This window comes from Ruditapes philippinarum, unplaced genomic scaffold, assembly GCF_026571515.1.
Source record: "Ruditapes philippinarum isolate M1 unplaced genomic scaffold, ASM2657151v2 ctg11953_1_1_1_1, whole genome shotgun sequence".
NCBI classification, from domain to species: Eukaryota; Metazoa; Mollusca; class Bivalvia; order Venerida; family Veneridae; genus Ruditapes; species Ruditapes philippinarum.
This window is the reverse complement of record NW_026862522.1, coordinates 1-13127: the sequence shown is the minus strand read 5'-3', so window position 1 is coordinate 13127 and position 13127 is coordinate 1. Positions and strand designations below refer to the sequence as shown.

At 31.3% G+C, this 13127-nt stretch overlaps 1 protein-coding gene across 1 annotated transcript; it reads left to right on the top strand.

Moving 5' to 3' along the window:
* The first annotated feature begins 459 nt into the window (after positions 1 to 459).
* On the top strand, positions 460 to 11883 carry LOC132719360 (uncharacterized). Its single transcript, XM_060703121.1, has 10 exons — positions 460 to 557; positions 5841 to 5941; positions 6166 to 6375; positions 7151 to 7291; positions 7602 to 7755; positions 8132 to 8466; positions 9300 to 9503; positions 9803 to 9943; positions 10364 to 10520; positions 10987 to 11883. Exons 2-10 carry the CDS (start codon positions 5858 to 5860, stop codon positions 11310 to 11312), a joined length of 1752 nt encoding a protein of 583 aa, XP_060559104.1. The 5' UTR covers positions 460 to 557; positions 5841 to 5857; the 3' UTR covers positions 11313 to 11883.
* The last annotated feature ends 1244 nt before the right edge of the window (positions 11884 to 13127 follow it).

The following is a 13127-nucleotide window of genomic DNA, read 5'->3' as shown; positions in this document are numbered from 1 at the left end:
ACATTGACTTTGTACTTAAAAAACGTTGAGTTGCCTTGGTTTTATAATTATAAAAATGCTTTTGGTATATCCGTTTCAAGTTTAATATATAATAACAAATTAGCTGACAGTAAGGAGACGTATATGATCTATAAAATTTATGCATATATAATTTGATAAGAATTGTGATAACTTTGCCATAAAATTGCTGCACAAAACCTTTACGGTCACAATTAACTAGTGACTAGTCATGACCAGTAGATAAATCCTATTGATTTTTTTTGCCACTAGGTCAAAATGCAGTCACATTAACCTGACGACATGACTAACTGGCTGCCGATAGAAGGTATATATGCATTACAAACATATCTGGTTGCTTTAGCATTGTACATCCTATCTATATTTTGTGATAAAAAGTAAAACCTATCGTCTCTAAGGCATAAAATCATCCTATATGATCACATCACAAAAGTGTACCTTGTACGTTTTCATAATAAATCCGTTTAGATAAATGTTTATCAACGGGTTTACATGTAAAAAGTTGGTAGTACGCTCAGTGGATTAAGAAATGTTAATGCGTAAGTTACATTCAATTTTTATGTTTTTTATATGACTTTCCTTTCGACTAAGACAATCATTAAATAGATAATGGTGTGTTATTGCAGAACTATTTTATAATATGAATAAGACACGCAGGTTGACAAATGAATACGCCCAGTTAAACCCAGCCTGCAACATTTTCAACTTTATTTTCGAGTGTTCTTTAGATATTCTGCTGTCCCCTACTGTGTTATCAGGTTGGTCTTATTTGTGCCGTGTTAGGCCTTAATCCGTCGCACCGTACATTAAATGATGTTATATATTTATCCTTGAAGATCGTTCATCACGACATTATTATTGTATGTGCATGTTTGCGGTATTTACTTTCTTTTCCATCTATTTGAACCCTTTCTAGTTTGATGATTCCAGTATTCCTACTTGAATACTTGCAAAAAAGGGCAAAAAATGCCCATAGGATATGCTATCTGCTTTTTAAATTTGTCTTTTGAACTCTTGTCTGTGATATGCTGGCTTCATAATTACCCCTTTTCAAATTACATTTCATTTACTCATAGCCGTTATTTTCTCGTTTAGGATACACGCTTACTCTTACTTGGGCACTATACGCTGCTTTTCATGGAATGGCACGAACGTGTCATATTGAAACTTTCTTGATACCTACGGTATGAATGCATCCTCAGATTTTTCTAAAATTTTACCATTTGCATGTTAAATTATCGAATTTTCCACGAACCGGTGCTAGGTGGCGTGGACTGTTTTTTCTTCCAGCAGCGTCCATGAAAAAGATCGATAAAATTGAGCCTGCAACATTTTCATTTTTGGTTTTGGTTTGGGCGTCCTTAAACGAATTCTGTTTTCCCCTATTTTACAAGCTAACTTAATCAATTTTCAGAAGGACATGGCAAAGTTAAACTCGTTTCTCAATTTCGGAGGAACTATCAAACGGCATAGTGTCTTTCTTTTTTTACTTACTACGATTTTTTCGTGTGTAACGGACAACGTAGAATATTCATTAGTATTTTTATAGTTTGCCCAATCTTAGCCAAATCTGCTCAGGAAAGAGCTTTTTCAAACAGGTTGTTGTCCATTGACGTTCTATCTGTCACATTTATGTTTTTTTATCTCAATCAAACTATACAATATGACCAGGGTTATACAAAATAAAACATTGGCTTATCCAATCTTTGTTTTTAGGACAGAGGGCACCATAATTATATCTTCTTCGGAATTTCTTCTTGATAGTTAAGTGTGTGATACAATATTATTGATGTTTGATAAGTGTTATTGCCTATTTCAATGGCTTAGATAACAAGAAAATAAATAGCTTATTTGTTTATGATGTAGAGATCACAAATTGCGAATGTCACGTATTTTTGTTGATAGCCTTGAAGTGATGTTTGATTATCAGACATTTTAAATCAAACTTTATCAAATTGCTATCCACCTAATGCATTATCTCCGCTTTGAAGACTTTTCAAATAGGCTAAAATTACTGTCAACTAAATTGAAACTGAAGGGCGTAGGTTCAAGCACCAGAAGGGGCAACTTTTTATTATTTCGTTATTTCAACATTATTTATGTATTTCTCAGATCTCTTTTTGAAAGAAAAAAACTGTTGGATTTTAATCATATAATTATTGTAAATATTTACTAACTAAATAAGGCTAAATTCAATAACAAATATATGAATAAAAAACTACATGGTAAAAGTAATTCAAATTTCAAACATCAACTAATATACTTGTAAAAAAAATAGGCAAACTGTGAATTCAACGCCTCATTGTGGTAAGTTAAGGAATATTTTGAATAAGATTTTTAAAGTGATAAATAAGTTGTTTAAAGTGGGTCGGGTAGGGTAACTTTTTTATACATATCTCAAACAATGAGTATAGAACAATAACTTTGCTCGTGTGATTTGTTACCTGAGTGCTAGGATTTTATCAATAACAATGATCAAGAGAAAGATGTTTTTCATAATGATGATAGATTATTTAGAGTTTCATCATTTCTAAAAAAAGAGTCCTTCTAATGTGAAAGTTTGAATTCAAAACAAATTCCATAACTGATATGGCGATATAATAGAAAAAATAAAGTCCCTAAAGAACGCATCAAACGACAGAATTGAAAATGTTGCAGGCTCGGTTTGATTGAGTCTGTTCTGAAACCTTTTATGATGCCGACACTAAATTCTTCGTTCTGGTATTGTCCTAAATTTTCTCTAGATGTTTGATTCTATATGGCATGCCCTGACTTTTAAAAGTGTCGCCTTTCATGTTTCTCAGGCCTGGCATCTGTATGAATGCCTTCATTTCTGCACCCGAATGTTTTAAATACAGGTTTCTCATTCTCATATTGTCTCCGAACTTCATCATTCCCATCACAAGTTAATCGTGATCCTTCTGGTTTATTTCGCTTACAGTGCCTCAAGCTTGGTGACTGATCCTTTGATCCGGTTCAACGAATTGTGTTGAACACCCAGGCACTGAGTATATATCTGGTTTGTTAAAAGCATTGTCCAGTAACTGTATCTTACGTTTAACACGATGAGTATCATCCTTTATTAGTCCCCTACCGGTTTAACCGGAGGGGACTTTAGGTTTACCCTCCGTCCGTCTGTCTGTCCGTCTGTCCGTCTGTCTGTCTGTCTGTCAGTCCGTCAGTCCGTCCGTCCACAAAACTGGATCCCGCGATAACGCAAAAAGTACTGAAAATATTTTTATGAAACTTGATATATGGATAGATGGCAGTATGGAGATTATGCACGTCTTTTTCTTTTCTTCCTATGTTGAAAATTCTGGTTGCTATGGCAACAAATAGTCTGAAAATATGGCAAATTTAACACATAAACTGGATCCAGTGATAACTCAAAAAGTACTAAAAATATTTTTATGAAACTTGAAATATGGGTAGATGGCAGTCTGGAGATTATGCACATCTTTTTCTTTTCTTCCTATGTTGAAAATTCTGGTTGCTATGGCAACAAATAGCCTGAATTTCAAGATTTCTGATTTAAATTTTTCAGCTTTTTCACTATAAGTTCTTTATTTCTTAAGGTGTTTACTTCAAACTTTAAATATAAGTTTCTGGTCATCAACCACATCATATGTGACAAGGTTTACAACTCTAGCACAAAAATTATCAGTATTACCTCCCTTGAACTTAGAATTTTTATGAAAAAAATGTTGTCTTTTTTAAATAACTTCTTTATTTCCTAATGTATCTACTTCAAACTTCATATATATGTTTCTTATTATCACTCAACATTTTTGAGGAGATTAAATACTCTAGCAAGACTATTTCCAGGATTATGTCCCCCTTGAACTTAGATTTTTTTCGAGAAATTGGTATTTTTCACTCCAACTTCTTTATTCCTTATAGGATTTACTTTAAAATTCCACATTGTAATAATATGACAAGGTTGTATAAACATTATTTCCTTACTAGGCAGGGAAACTTAACACATTACTGTGATATAGACAAACTTAGAACTCAAAAGATTTATGTTCATTCATGTCATTCATTCACTGGTAAAATTGAATGGCCAATGGCCCATCAGAATGTTGCTTGGGTTTTAACCGGTAGGGGACTTATGGATTGCTTGCAATACTATGATAATTGCTTGTTTTAATAAGTTTGACTTATTAAGCTCCCGTTCTTCATTGCTTTCTTCAATCATAATTTATTATTATTACAACCTTACTCAGAAAATGTGAAATGAAGACTTAATACAAAATTTGTCTTCTGGCTTCTTTTCATGTTTATTATCTTATCAAAGACAATTGCTTTCTATTTTTAGCAAATGAGCTTCTGTCACCAAGATAAATTTCAAAAAGACTCCCTGTTTCTATTTAAAGTATACGTGATGATTAATATATATGAGTATTGAACACTTTATGAAAATAGTTGATTATGAATAACTGTTTAATACCTAACTGTCTTTAGACTCGTTCTCGTCTCGATACTGACTTCAAATTTCTGCAAATAACTAATTCTTTCTAAATCCGATCTTAAATCTCTGCTTACTTGCTACTTTAAACTTATATCTGCCTTATGAGCCTATGTACCGTGTTACAATTTATATATAGTGTAAAGGATTTTAGACATGTTCAACACACTGTCACACGATTTCAAGCATAAACAGCTTTTTGTAATGATTTGAATTGCGTGCGCATTTTATCGTCTTCTTGAGTACATGTATTACTAAACAAATCACTACTTACCTTTAATCTATTAAACGTGAAAACTGGCAAGGGGACCATTGTCAAAATAAACAATTTCTTTCCATTTTTATTTGTCATTTGCAATTCTGAACTTCTACTTATTATGAAATTTAAAAGAGAAAGAAAACAAATAAACTTCATCTTAAAATGTGTTAATACTAGCCTCGACTGTAAGTTGTTTTAAGAGAATGCAGATAACTTGTAAGAAATAGACTGATGTAACTTTTCATTTTCGCTTCAATTTTAACAATTTGGATAACAGTTAATGTGTTATATTTGGTCATTGTTAACTTAATTGCACTCTTAACAAATGCATTGTTTCAACAGAAATAATAGGATAATGTTTATGATATGCTATCATCTTTAGAACCTGGACAGAACACAAGTTTTTTTTCTGAATCATGTACCTTAGGTAAAAAGTATTACATTTTTACTAAGTTTAATGAAAACGATCCTATGGTAAGTGCGATACTGAAATAAAATGATGGCATTTTTATGTGCGTCAACTATGGTCTGTCATTTTGATTCAAAACAAATATATTTCAAAAATAAATTCTGATGCTCTGAGGTTCTGCATAAATTCTAATATATGAAACAAAATGCAATCAGTGTCCGTAAAGGACACATCACATTGGTATACGGATTTTCTTTTATATCAGACAAAATTTATATGGAACAAATTACACTGGAATTTATTTAAAAATAAAATATGGTTGTCCCATAGTATGAAATTAATAGCTCATTTTGACTCTCTTACGGGCACCTTTTATTACTAAGAAACGAAGCATAGCCAGAATCGTTTGACATTTTCATAATGTTTTATTTTTTTTTTACTTGAACAAAAATGTTTTATTCGGCAAATCTAATAATGAGTGCAAGCAAAATTCAGTCTCGAAGTATTATATCTGGCAATTCACACCTGATATATAATCATAGAAAAAGATCTCACATATTTGTAAAGCCTGATAATTTCACTACAACAAATATTTCACTTTAGAGTCATTCACATAAAGCGTTTAGACTAAAAGTATTAGAACAAACGCAAGAACCAAGCGAATAATTTACCTTTTTTATTTTCAGGTTAGCCGTGGGGAAAGATGTTTAAAAAACCAAAAGCCCCAAAGGATGACCCTGAACCATGGAGAGATCATAAAGACTTAAGAGAAGGGTGGAGAAATGAGGTAACTATATAAAATGTAATGTCAAATAAAACTTCAAAACCTTGATTTTGTGTTTCGGTGCATTTTGCAAAAATTGAAAAATCTAATACTACAGAAAGTTTTAAAAATACATTACATGTACTAAGAAGCTCAACTAATAACACATTTGAAATATAAATTAAGTTTGTTTTTGATTCTGTTTTTTGTCTACACTAACATAAAACCTACTGAAAAATGTTTTGTAGTATTTTAAGGAAATCTTACAAAATATCAAATACACTGCGGAAAAGGCACAAAGTTCAGATAGTGTTGATTCCGACACGGTTAATATCTTGATGCTTGGCTATGTTAATAGCGGAAAATCGTCGACCATCAACTCAATTTTTAACACTGTTCACGGGAGGATTTGTAAACGTGCAAAATCGGGAGAGATTGATCCGCCCTTTACTCAAAAGGTATGTATTTTCTATTTCAGATTACATCATAATATAATTGATCTATATGTAGCAATAAAGGCCCACGAAAAAATGCTGATTATCATGTAAGCAATGTGTTTCGTATACAACATCGCTTTCGGCGATCCCTTAATTTACCGTGACAATTGAATCTAAGGTCATGTGTCTCTCATTGCTTATTCAGAAATCATGTCTGGTTAGTAGTCTGTCACTTGGAAAATTGTAAGTAAACGGTTGATAAGACAGCAAAGGCACAGGCGATCAAATGGATCGGCCGCCGAGATATGTCCAACAAATATGTTAAAATCGTCGTAAAATCAAACGAGCCAAGCAATTATATTGTTTTCAAAAACTTAACCTTATTATCTACTCATAATGTTTGATCATACATGTGAACGACTTGATTTTCAAGCTTTTCAGAACTTTCATTCAATATTAAATGATTTTATTCTGCATTAAAAAGCATATAATGAAAAAATGCGTAACTGAACAAAATCCACAAGATATTTACGAGTATAACAGTGATGGCTTTCTTCCACTGGTAGCAAAATGAAAAAAGAACAATTTTACAGCAACAAAATTTTGTCCCAGGAATTCACATATTCCCTGTTATATAAAACGAATATGACAATAAAACCGCCAAATATGGAATAAAAGATCAAATCTCAATATTCTATATTTCATTTTTAAAAAAGATGTCATGTTTTAAAATACTGGGCCAGGCGTATTTATAAATATCATTGTCTTTATGTATGAATACATAAATTGTTTTCAGTATATGTCATACAAATTGGATCGTGAACTAGACAGAATTATTCTCTATGACACCATGGGATTTGACTATGCTCCCGGACAAGGTATATTAATTGATGACATCAAGAGTTGCATTAAAGGAGATGTAGAAGATGGTTATCATGTTAGTAGTAAACTCTTGATTTTTCACAAATTTATCGAATATTGATAGTCCATCTTTGACAGTCATCCTCATAAGATAGGGAGTAAGTTTTTCATTAATACGACTGTACGAATATATTTGTACTGTACGTAGTAAACCAAGTACTAAAACAAAATGATCATTTCCTTCGTCGGTTAATATCTATTTATATTAAATAAAAATTAATAAAAAATGCAATATACATAGTTACGCTATTCAGCATCGATGAGATTCCAAACCCTTTTGGATGGTACAAAGACAACAAAATTGTTTTGTTTACCATTTGTTTTAGTTTAATGCACTGCGAAAAAAAGAAAGAGAATGGTGTAGGTTTAAAGGGAGGGAAATAGATTGTGTTGTGTATTGTGTTGACGCTCTTATGGTACTATGGGCAAAAAGTTTATGTAGAAAAGTTCAGGAGGTAAAGGCAGAATTAAAATTATTCGGTAAGTATTTTGTTAATATCTTTAATCAAGCAGGCATTAGCTGTTAAAAATGTGAACTCTTTAACCGTTAGATGGATTTTTAAAACAGTTTTGTTTCACACTCTTTTGTTTACATTTAAAATGTTGACTCGATCCACACTATTTACCGACAAAACATACGGGGCTGTCGAGTGCATAGTTAAATATTTTTGGTTTTCAACTGACCATCTACGGACATATTGGAGCTATCTTGATTAATAGGTGAGAGGCGACAGCCGATTTCCTTTTTCAACCATCATATGATACATATTAATGGTCACAATTGAAACAACTAGATCATAATTGTTTTACAGAATGATAATATTTGTGTTAAAAGTAATAAGTGTGAACACTTCAGCACAAGAAAGTGTTGTGCTTGTTACGAAGATAGATGAAATTTGTGAAGAAACAAAGGAAGATATAAGAAAGATATATCATAGCAGCGGTATAGAGGAAGTGGTCAAGATAGCGGCATCGATGTTTGAAGTCAGTGTTGACAATGTTTTTCCAATCAAGAACTACTCTGACGAAATGGAAGTGGATGAATACAAAAACATTCCGTTACTTTTAGCCCTGCAAAAGGCTGTAGATTGTGGCACTAAGCACATTCTACATAAGGTGAAGATGTGTGAAATGCTTTATGATGATCCATGGAGGGATTACAAGGACCTAAGGACGGGCTGGGACAAAGAGGTAATTATAGTTTAGATACATATTTAAATGATCGGATATTTTATTGAGTTGCATTGGAAACTGGTGCAATGTTGTAATTCTTTTTTCTTTTTCTTTTATTTTCATTACAGCAACCAAAACAAGTTGATTCGAAATACTTCAGTAAATGAGCAGAATATTGTTAACCTCCGTTTTCAAGTGTGTTTTGAAAAAGTAATCATAGTTAAGTAGATCATTTGAAATTGTGATGTCTGTATTGGCGTACGTTTTAGTTTATAGCAATAAAGGCCATGTGATCTGTTAACTCTGGATGGAGGAGCACGAGATATGACAACACAACATGAATTGTTATTTTCTATTCAATTTAGTTATTTTTGTAATGAATAATTAAATGAAAATAATGAGAGGAAGATACGTTAGTATTTTAAATATTTATAAAAACAATAGAAATGTATCATTTTGATATGTTAATATGCAATGTAATGTTGGATGTGTGATGGACGGCTCTGGAAAGGTTAGACCTAACATTTACGCACTCGCATTTTATGTTTTCTTTTATAAAAAGCATCTTGATTGTTTCGAGATTGCAAATACTTGTATTGGAACCGACAGATTATATAATAAATGCATTTCAATGTCAGATATGTATCATTATTCTTTGTCGCAAATGAATGCATGAAAAACAGTTTAGTTAAAATACGAAAATAAAAATGAAATTATCAAAAGTTAAAATAAAAAATGAAAACAATGTACTTTCAAAATCTCATACCAGTTAGCCCGTGAAGAATACTCTTATGTGTTAAAGAAATGTAAACCAGACTAAAATTATTTCATTTCAATCTTACGTATTGCAGTACGATGAAAAACTATTACAAGAAATCAAAAGAAGAGCAGAGGATACATTGGCTATAGATAGAATGTATTCCGACACAGTAAATATCATGATGGTTGAGTATATTCAAAGCAAAACATCGTCGGCCATTAACTTTTCTTCCAGCAAACTTAACAAAAGAATACCAAATTTGGCGGGAGATAAGATAATACCATTGTGTAAAACAGTACGTACCCTTTTTAATAACCTTACTTTTTTTATTCACGAAAAAACATGTAAAGCAAACACATTATGATTAAGTACTCTTTATGCATACATTTTATTCACAATTATTTACACGTTAAACTATCTGTAATTTTGTTTTTATATACATGTATACATATTTTCTCTTTAAACAAAACTGTATCTTCCAGAAAACAACGATAAAACACTTAATCCTTTCGATGCAACAAAGTATGCAAAAATGTTAAAACAAATAATTGGAAATGATAAATGATAATTATATGTATGAATGTTTGTTTCCAGTATACGTCATACAGACTGGAGAAAGGGCTAGAAACCATTGTCTTCTATAACACCATGGGACTTAAACTCACTCAGAGCCCAGATATATGCTGTAATGACATCACTAGTTGGATTAATGGAGATGTAGAAGAAAGTCATCTGGTAATAGTGAAATATATATATATATAACATACTTCGTCATAATCGCGTTGTCAAATAGTCCTAATGTGACGTTTATTTTTGTATGATTCTCCAATATCATTGGTAAAGTATAAGTTTAACAGTCATTTAAAATGTAGAGTTCTTACCCTACTATACCAGGAGGATAATTGTCTGCTTTCAGATTACAAAAAATTTCAGTACAGAAATCAACGCATCTGTCACAGCTATGAATTCGGAATCCTGAAATTTATATTTTTGTCATGCAAGTTTTAAAAAGAAATGCAGAAGTTGGCATATCTTCTGTTGAAGACAGAAACAGAAAATTGCAATTAAATCTTAAATGTCATTGATAAATAAGGATTTCCATATGTACATGTAAATTGCATTTTAAATCTAAGTTTTATTTTTGTTCTGTTTTAGTTCAATCAATGCGCAGAAAATGAAAATGATCGGTATATTGTAAAAGGACAGAGAATGCATTGTCTAATGTATTGTGTTGAAGCGAAAAATTTAATGGAAGAATTCACACCACTCAAGAAGAAAATGCAAGATATGGAGAGAAAGTTAAATATATCTGGTCGGTATCTATTTCATTTCCTTCTTTTTAGTAGACATTAAGCTTATCAAAGAATGCATATATATTGAGACATTGTTTAACATACTTTTCTTTATTGATATCTTTAACTTTTTGACTCGAACATTTTTTGATGTAAAATATACATATACATTTCTCATTCTCTAATTTAAGATTTTAAAAATATCTCAACAATGAGAATGAAAAATAGCGACTAATGAAAGCATTGAAATAAACAATCACAAGGTTTCAAAACTTTAACATTTGAATAGTAAAGGATCATTTATCGATCCACATTGTTAGAAGATAAGCTCACATGACAGCATTTTGTTAGTTACTGACCATTGTCGGAGGGATGAAAATTAAAAGTTGATAGATATACATGTATTGTAAATATGAGTATAACTGAAGCAACTAGTTAATAACTGTTTAAAAGTATGATAAAGTAAACACAATTTTGACATTTCAGCGCAAGAAAGGATAGTGCTTGTTACACAGATAGATGGAATTTGTGAAGTGACAAGAGAAGATATAACGAAGATATTCCATAGCAAAAACGTAAAAAAACTAGTAGAGAAAGCGGCGTCTGTGTTTGAAGTTAGTCTGGACAAAGTGTTTCCAATTAGGAATTACACAGAAGAAATGGAAACCGATGAATACACAAATATACCGTTGCTTTTAGCCTTACAAAAGGCTGTAGATTGTGGTACTACGAACATTCAAAGGACCCTAAAAGCAAAGCAATCAGACATATTTGCTGACATCTTCTTTTTGAATGCAAGCATTTTTTTATGAAATACTTGACATTAGTATATTCATACAAACATGTGTAGTGTTTTAGTGATGTAAACGTAATTCTTCTAAAATTTAGCAACACACTATCATCTATTTTTTTTTACTTTCTGACATATTTCTCAAACAGTATTAACCTATTCCCTTCAGTAGTTTTGAAGATACCAACTTGCACGCATTCACTTTACAAAGGTGTGACGGCAAAGCCGACGCCTGGGTGAGTACAATATAGCTCTACCCATTCTTCAAAAAGTAGTGCTAAAAACTGTACTCAATTTTCACGTTTCCGTTTTTACATGTTAGACACAATCAATCTTTTCTTTCAAGATTTAATAGCCAAAATATGATATTGTTATTTTAAGAAGTCGTCCTTTATGATCTGCAATAAGTTGAAAAAATCAATGGTTTTCTTTACTTAAGTCTAATATTTAAATTTTATTTTAATTTTAAATATGAATCAGCTGTCTTGAAAAATGCAATATGGTCACTGTATTGTCTATTGACTGTTTTGAATGTTGTTCTCATAAACTGTTACAGCATATATAAATGAACTAGATAATAAAATAATCATTGTCCTCAACATTTTAATCATTTATGCACCATTTGAAATGAAGATCATGTTTACATTGGTTAGCTTAAATGTGTTTTCAACCTCATTTCGAGCATATCTATTACTACTTTTAGTTGAAATAATTATAAACTTTACTTATCAGTAGTAACACTGACATATCATCTTCAAGAAGTAAGTAGTACGTTTACTAAGATAATTAAGTTATATCATTTTCAATGAGTTTGTCGACATTGATGCTGTCGATTATTTACCATTGATGAAAATATAAGCAAGACACTAAAAGTCCTATAAGTTGCAAGTCCAGAATATTGCATGATTTATTTAATTTTAAATGGAAAATCGAAACGTGTTTTCTATTGCATCTAATCAACAACAATTTTAATTACAGTACATTCATTTTTTTATTCTAAAACATATTGAATGATACTGTTAATGACATTGATTTACACATGTGTGTTGCAATGAGAATTGGAATGTGCAATAAATATGTTTTTAAAATCACCAATTTTACTTCACAAAGGTGACAACTTCAAACTTATACCTTTTTCTGATACAATCAACTGAAAATGACAATTTAACATAATCATAACGATTTTATTTATTTCCATTTTAAAAAACGCATCAATTTGATATATTTACAATATGAAAAAGGCATCAATTTTCCGAACAATAGTCATCGTACTAGGTGAACTGATACACCAGTTTTGAGTACAAATATGTGTCATTAATAGAATAATTACAGTATATGAAGTAGCCCGCGTACTAACAAGGTGGGCTTCAATTTACTTATTATAGAAGCTGGGTAAGTATCCCTGAAAGATAGGCGTAAAATACAACAATAGTAACAGTAAATGCCCAGAATGGTCTACTTCAACAAAAACATGCCCACCTTTAGTTACAGAAACAACAAATTATTCACTTAGGTTAACAATTAATTATGCGACGATAGCCAGGCGCACCGAAACGTACAATTAGTCATTAAAAGCCTTCGCTACAGCATTATTAAACACATAAGACACTGATGTTTGCGAATCAAATTCATTAAATATTTTCATATTAAGTTTAAACGAAAAGTGTCCCTGAAGTACCTAAGCACTTTGTATTTGGTATAAGATAAATTTGTCAGTTAGGAAATGAATTGTTGCCAAAGATACAACCTCACAGAATCATACTCTTAATAATCATTATCACACATCTTATAAAGTGTGTCCCAATTATCATGTTTCTATATTTCTCTTTATTTATCT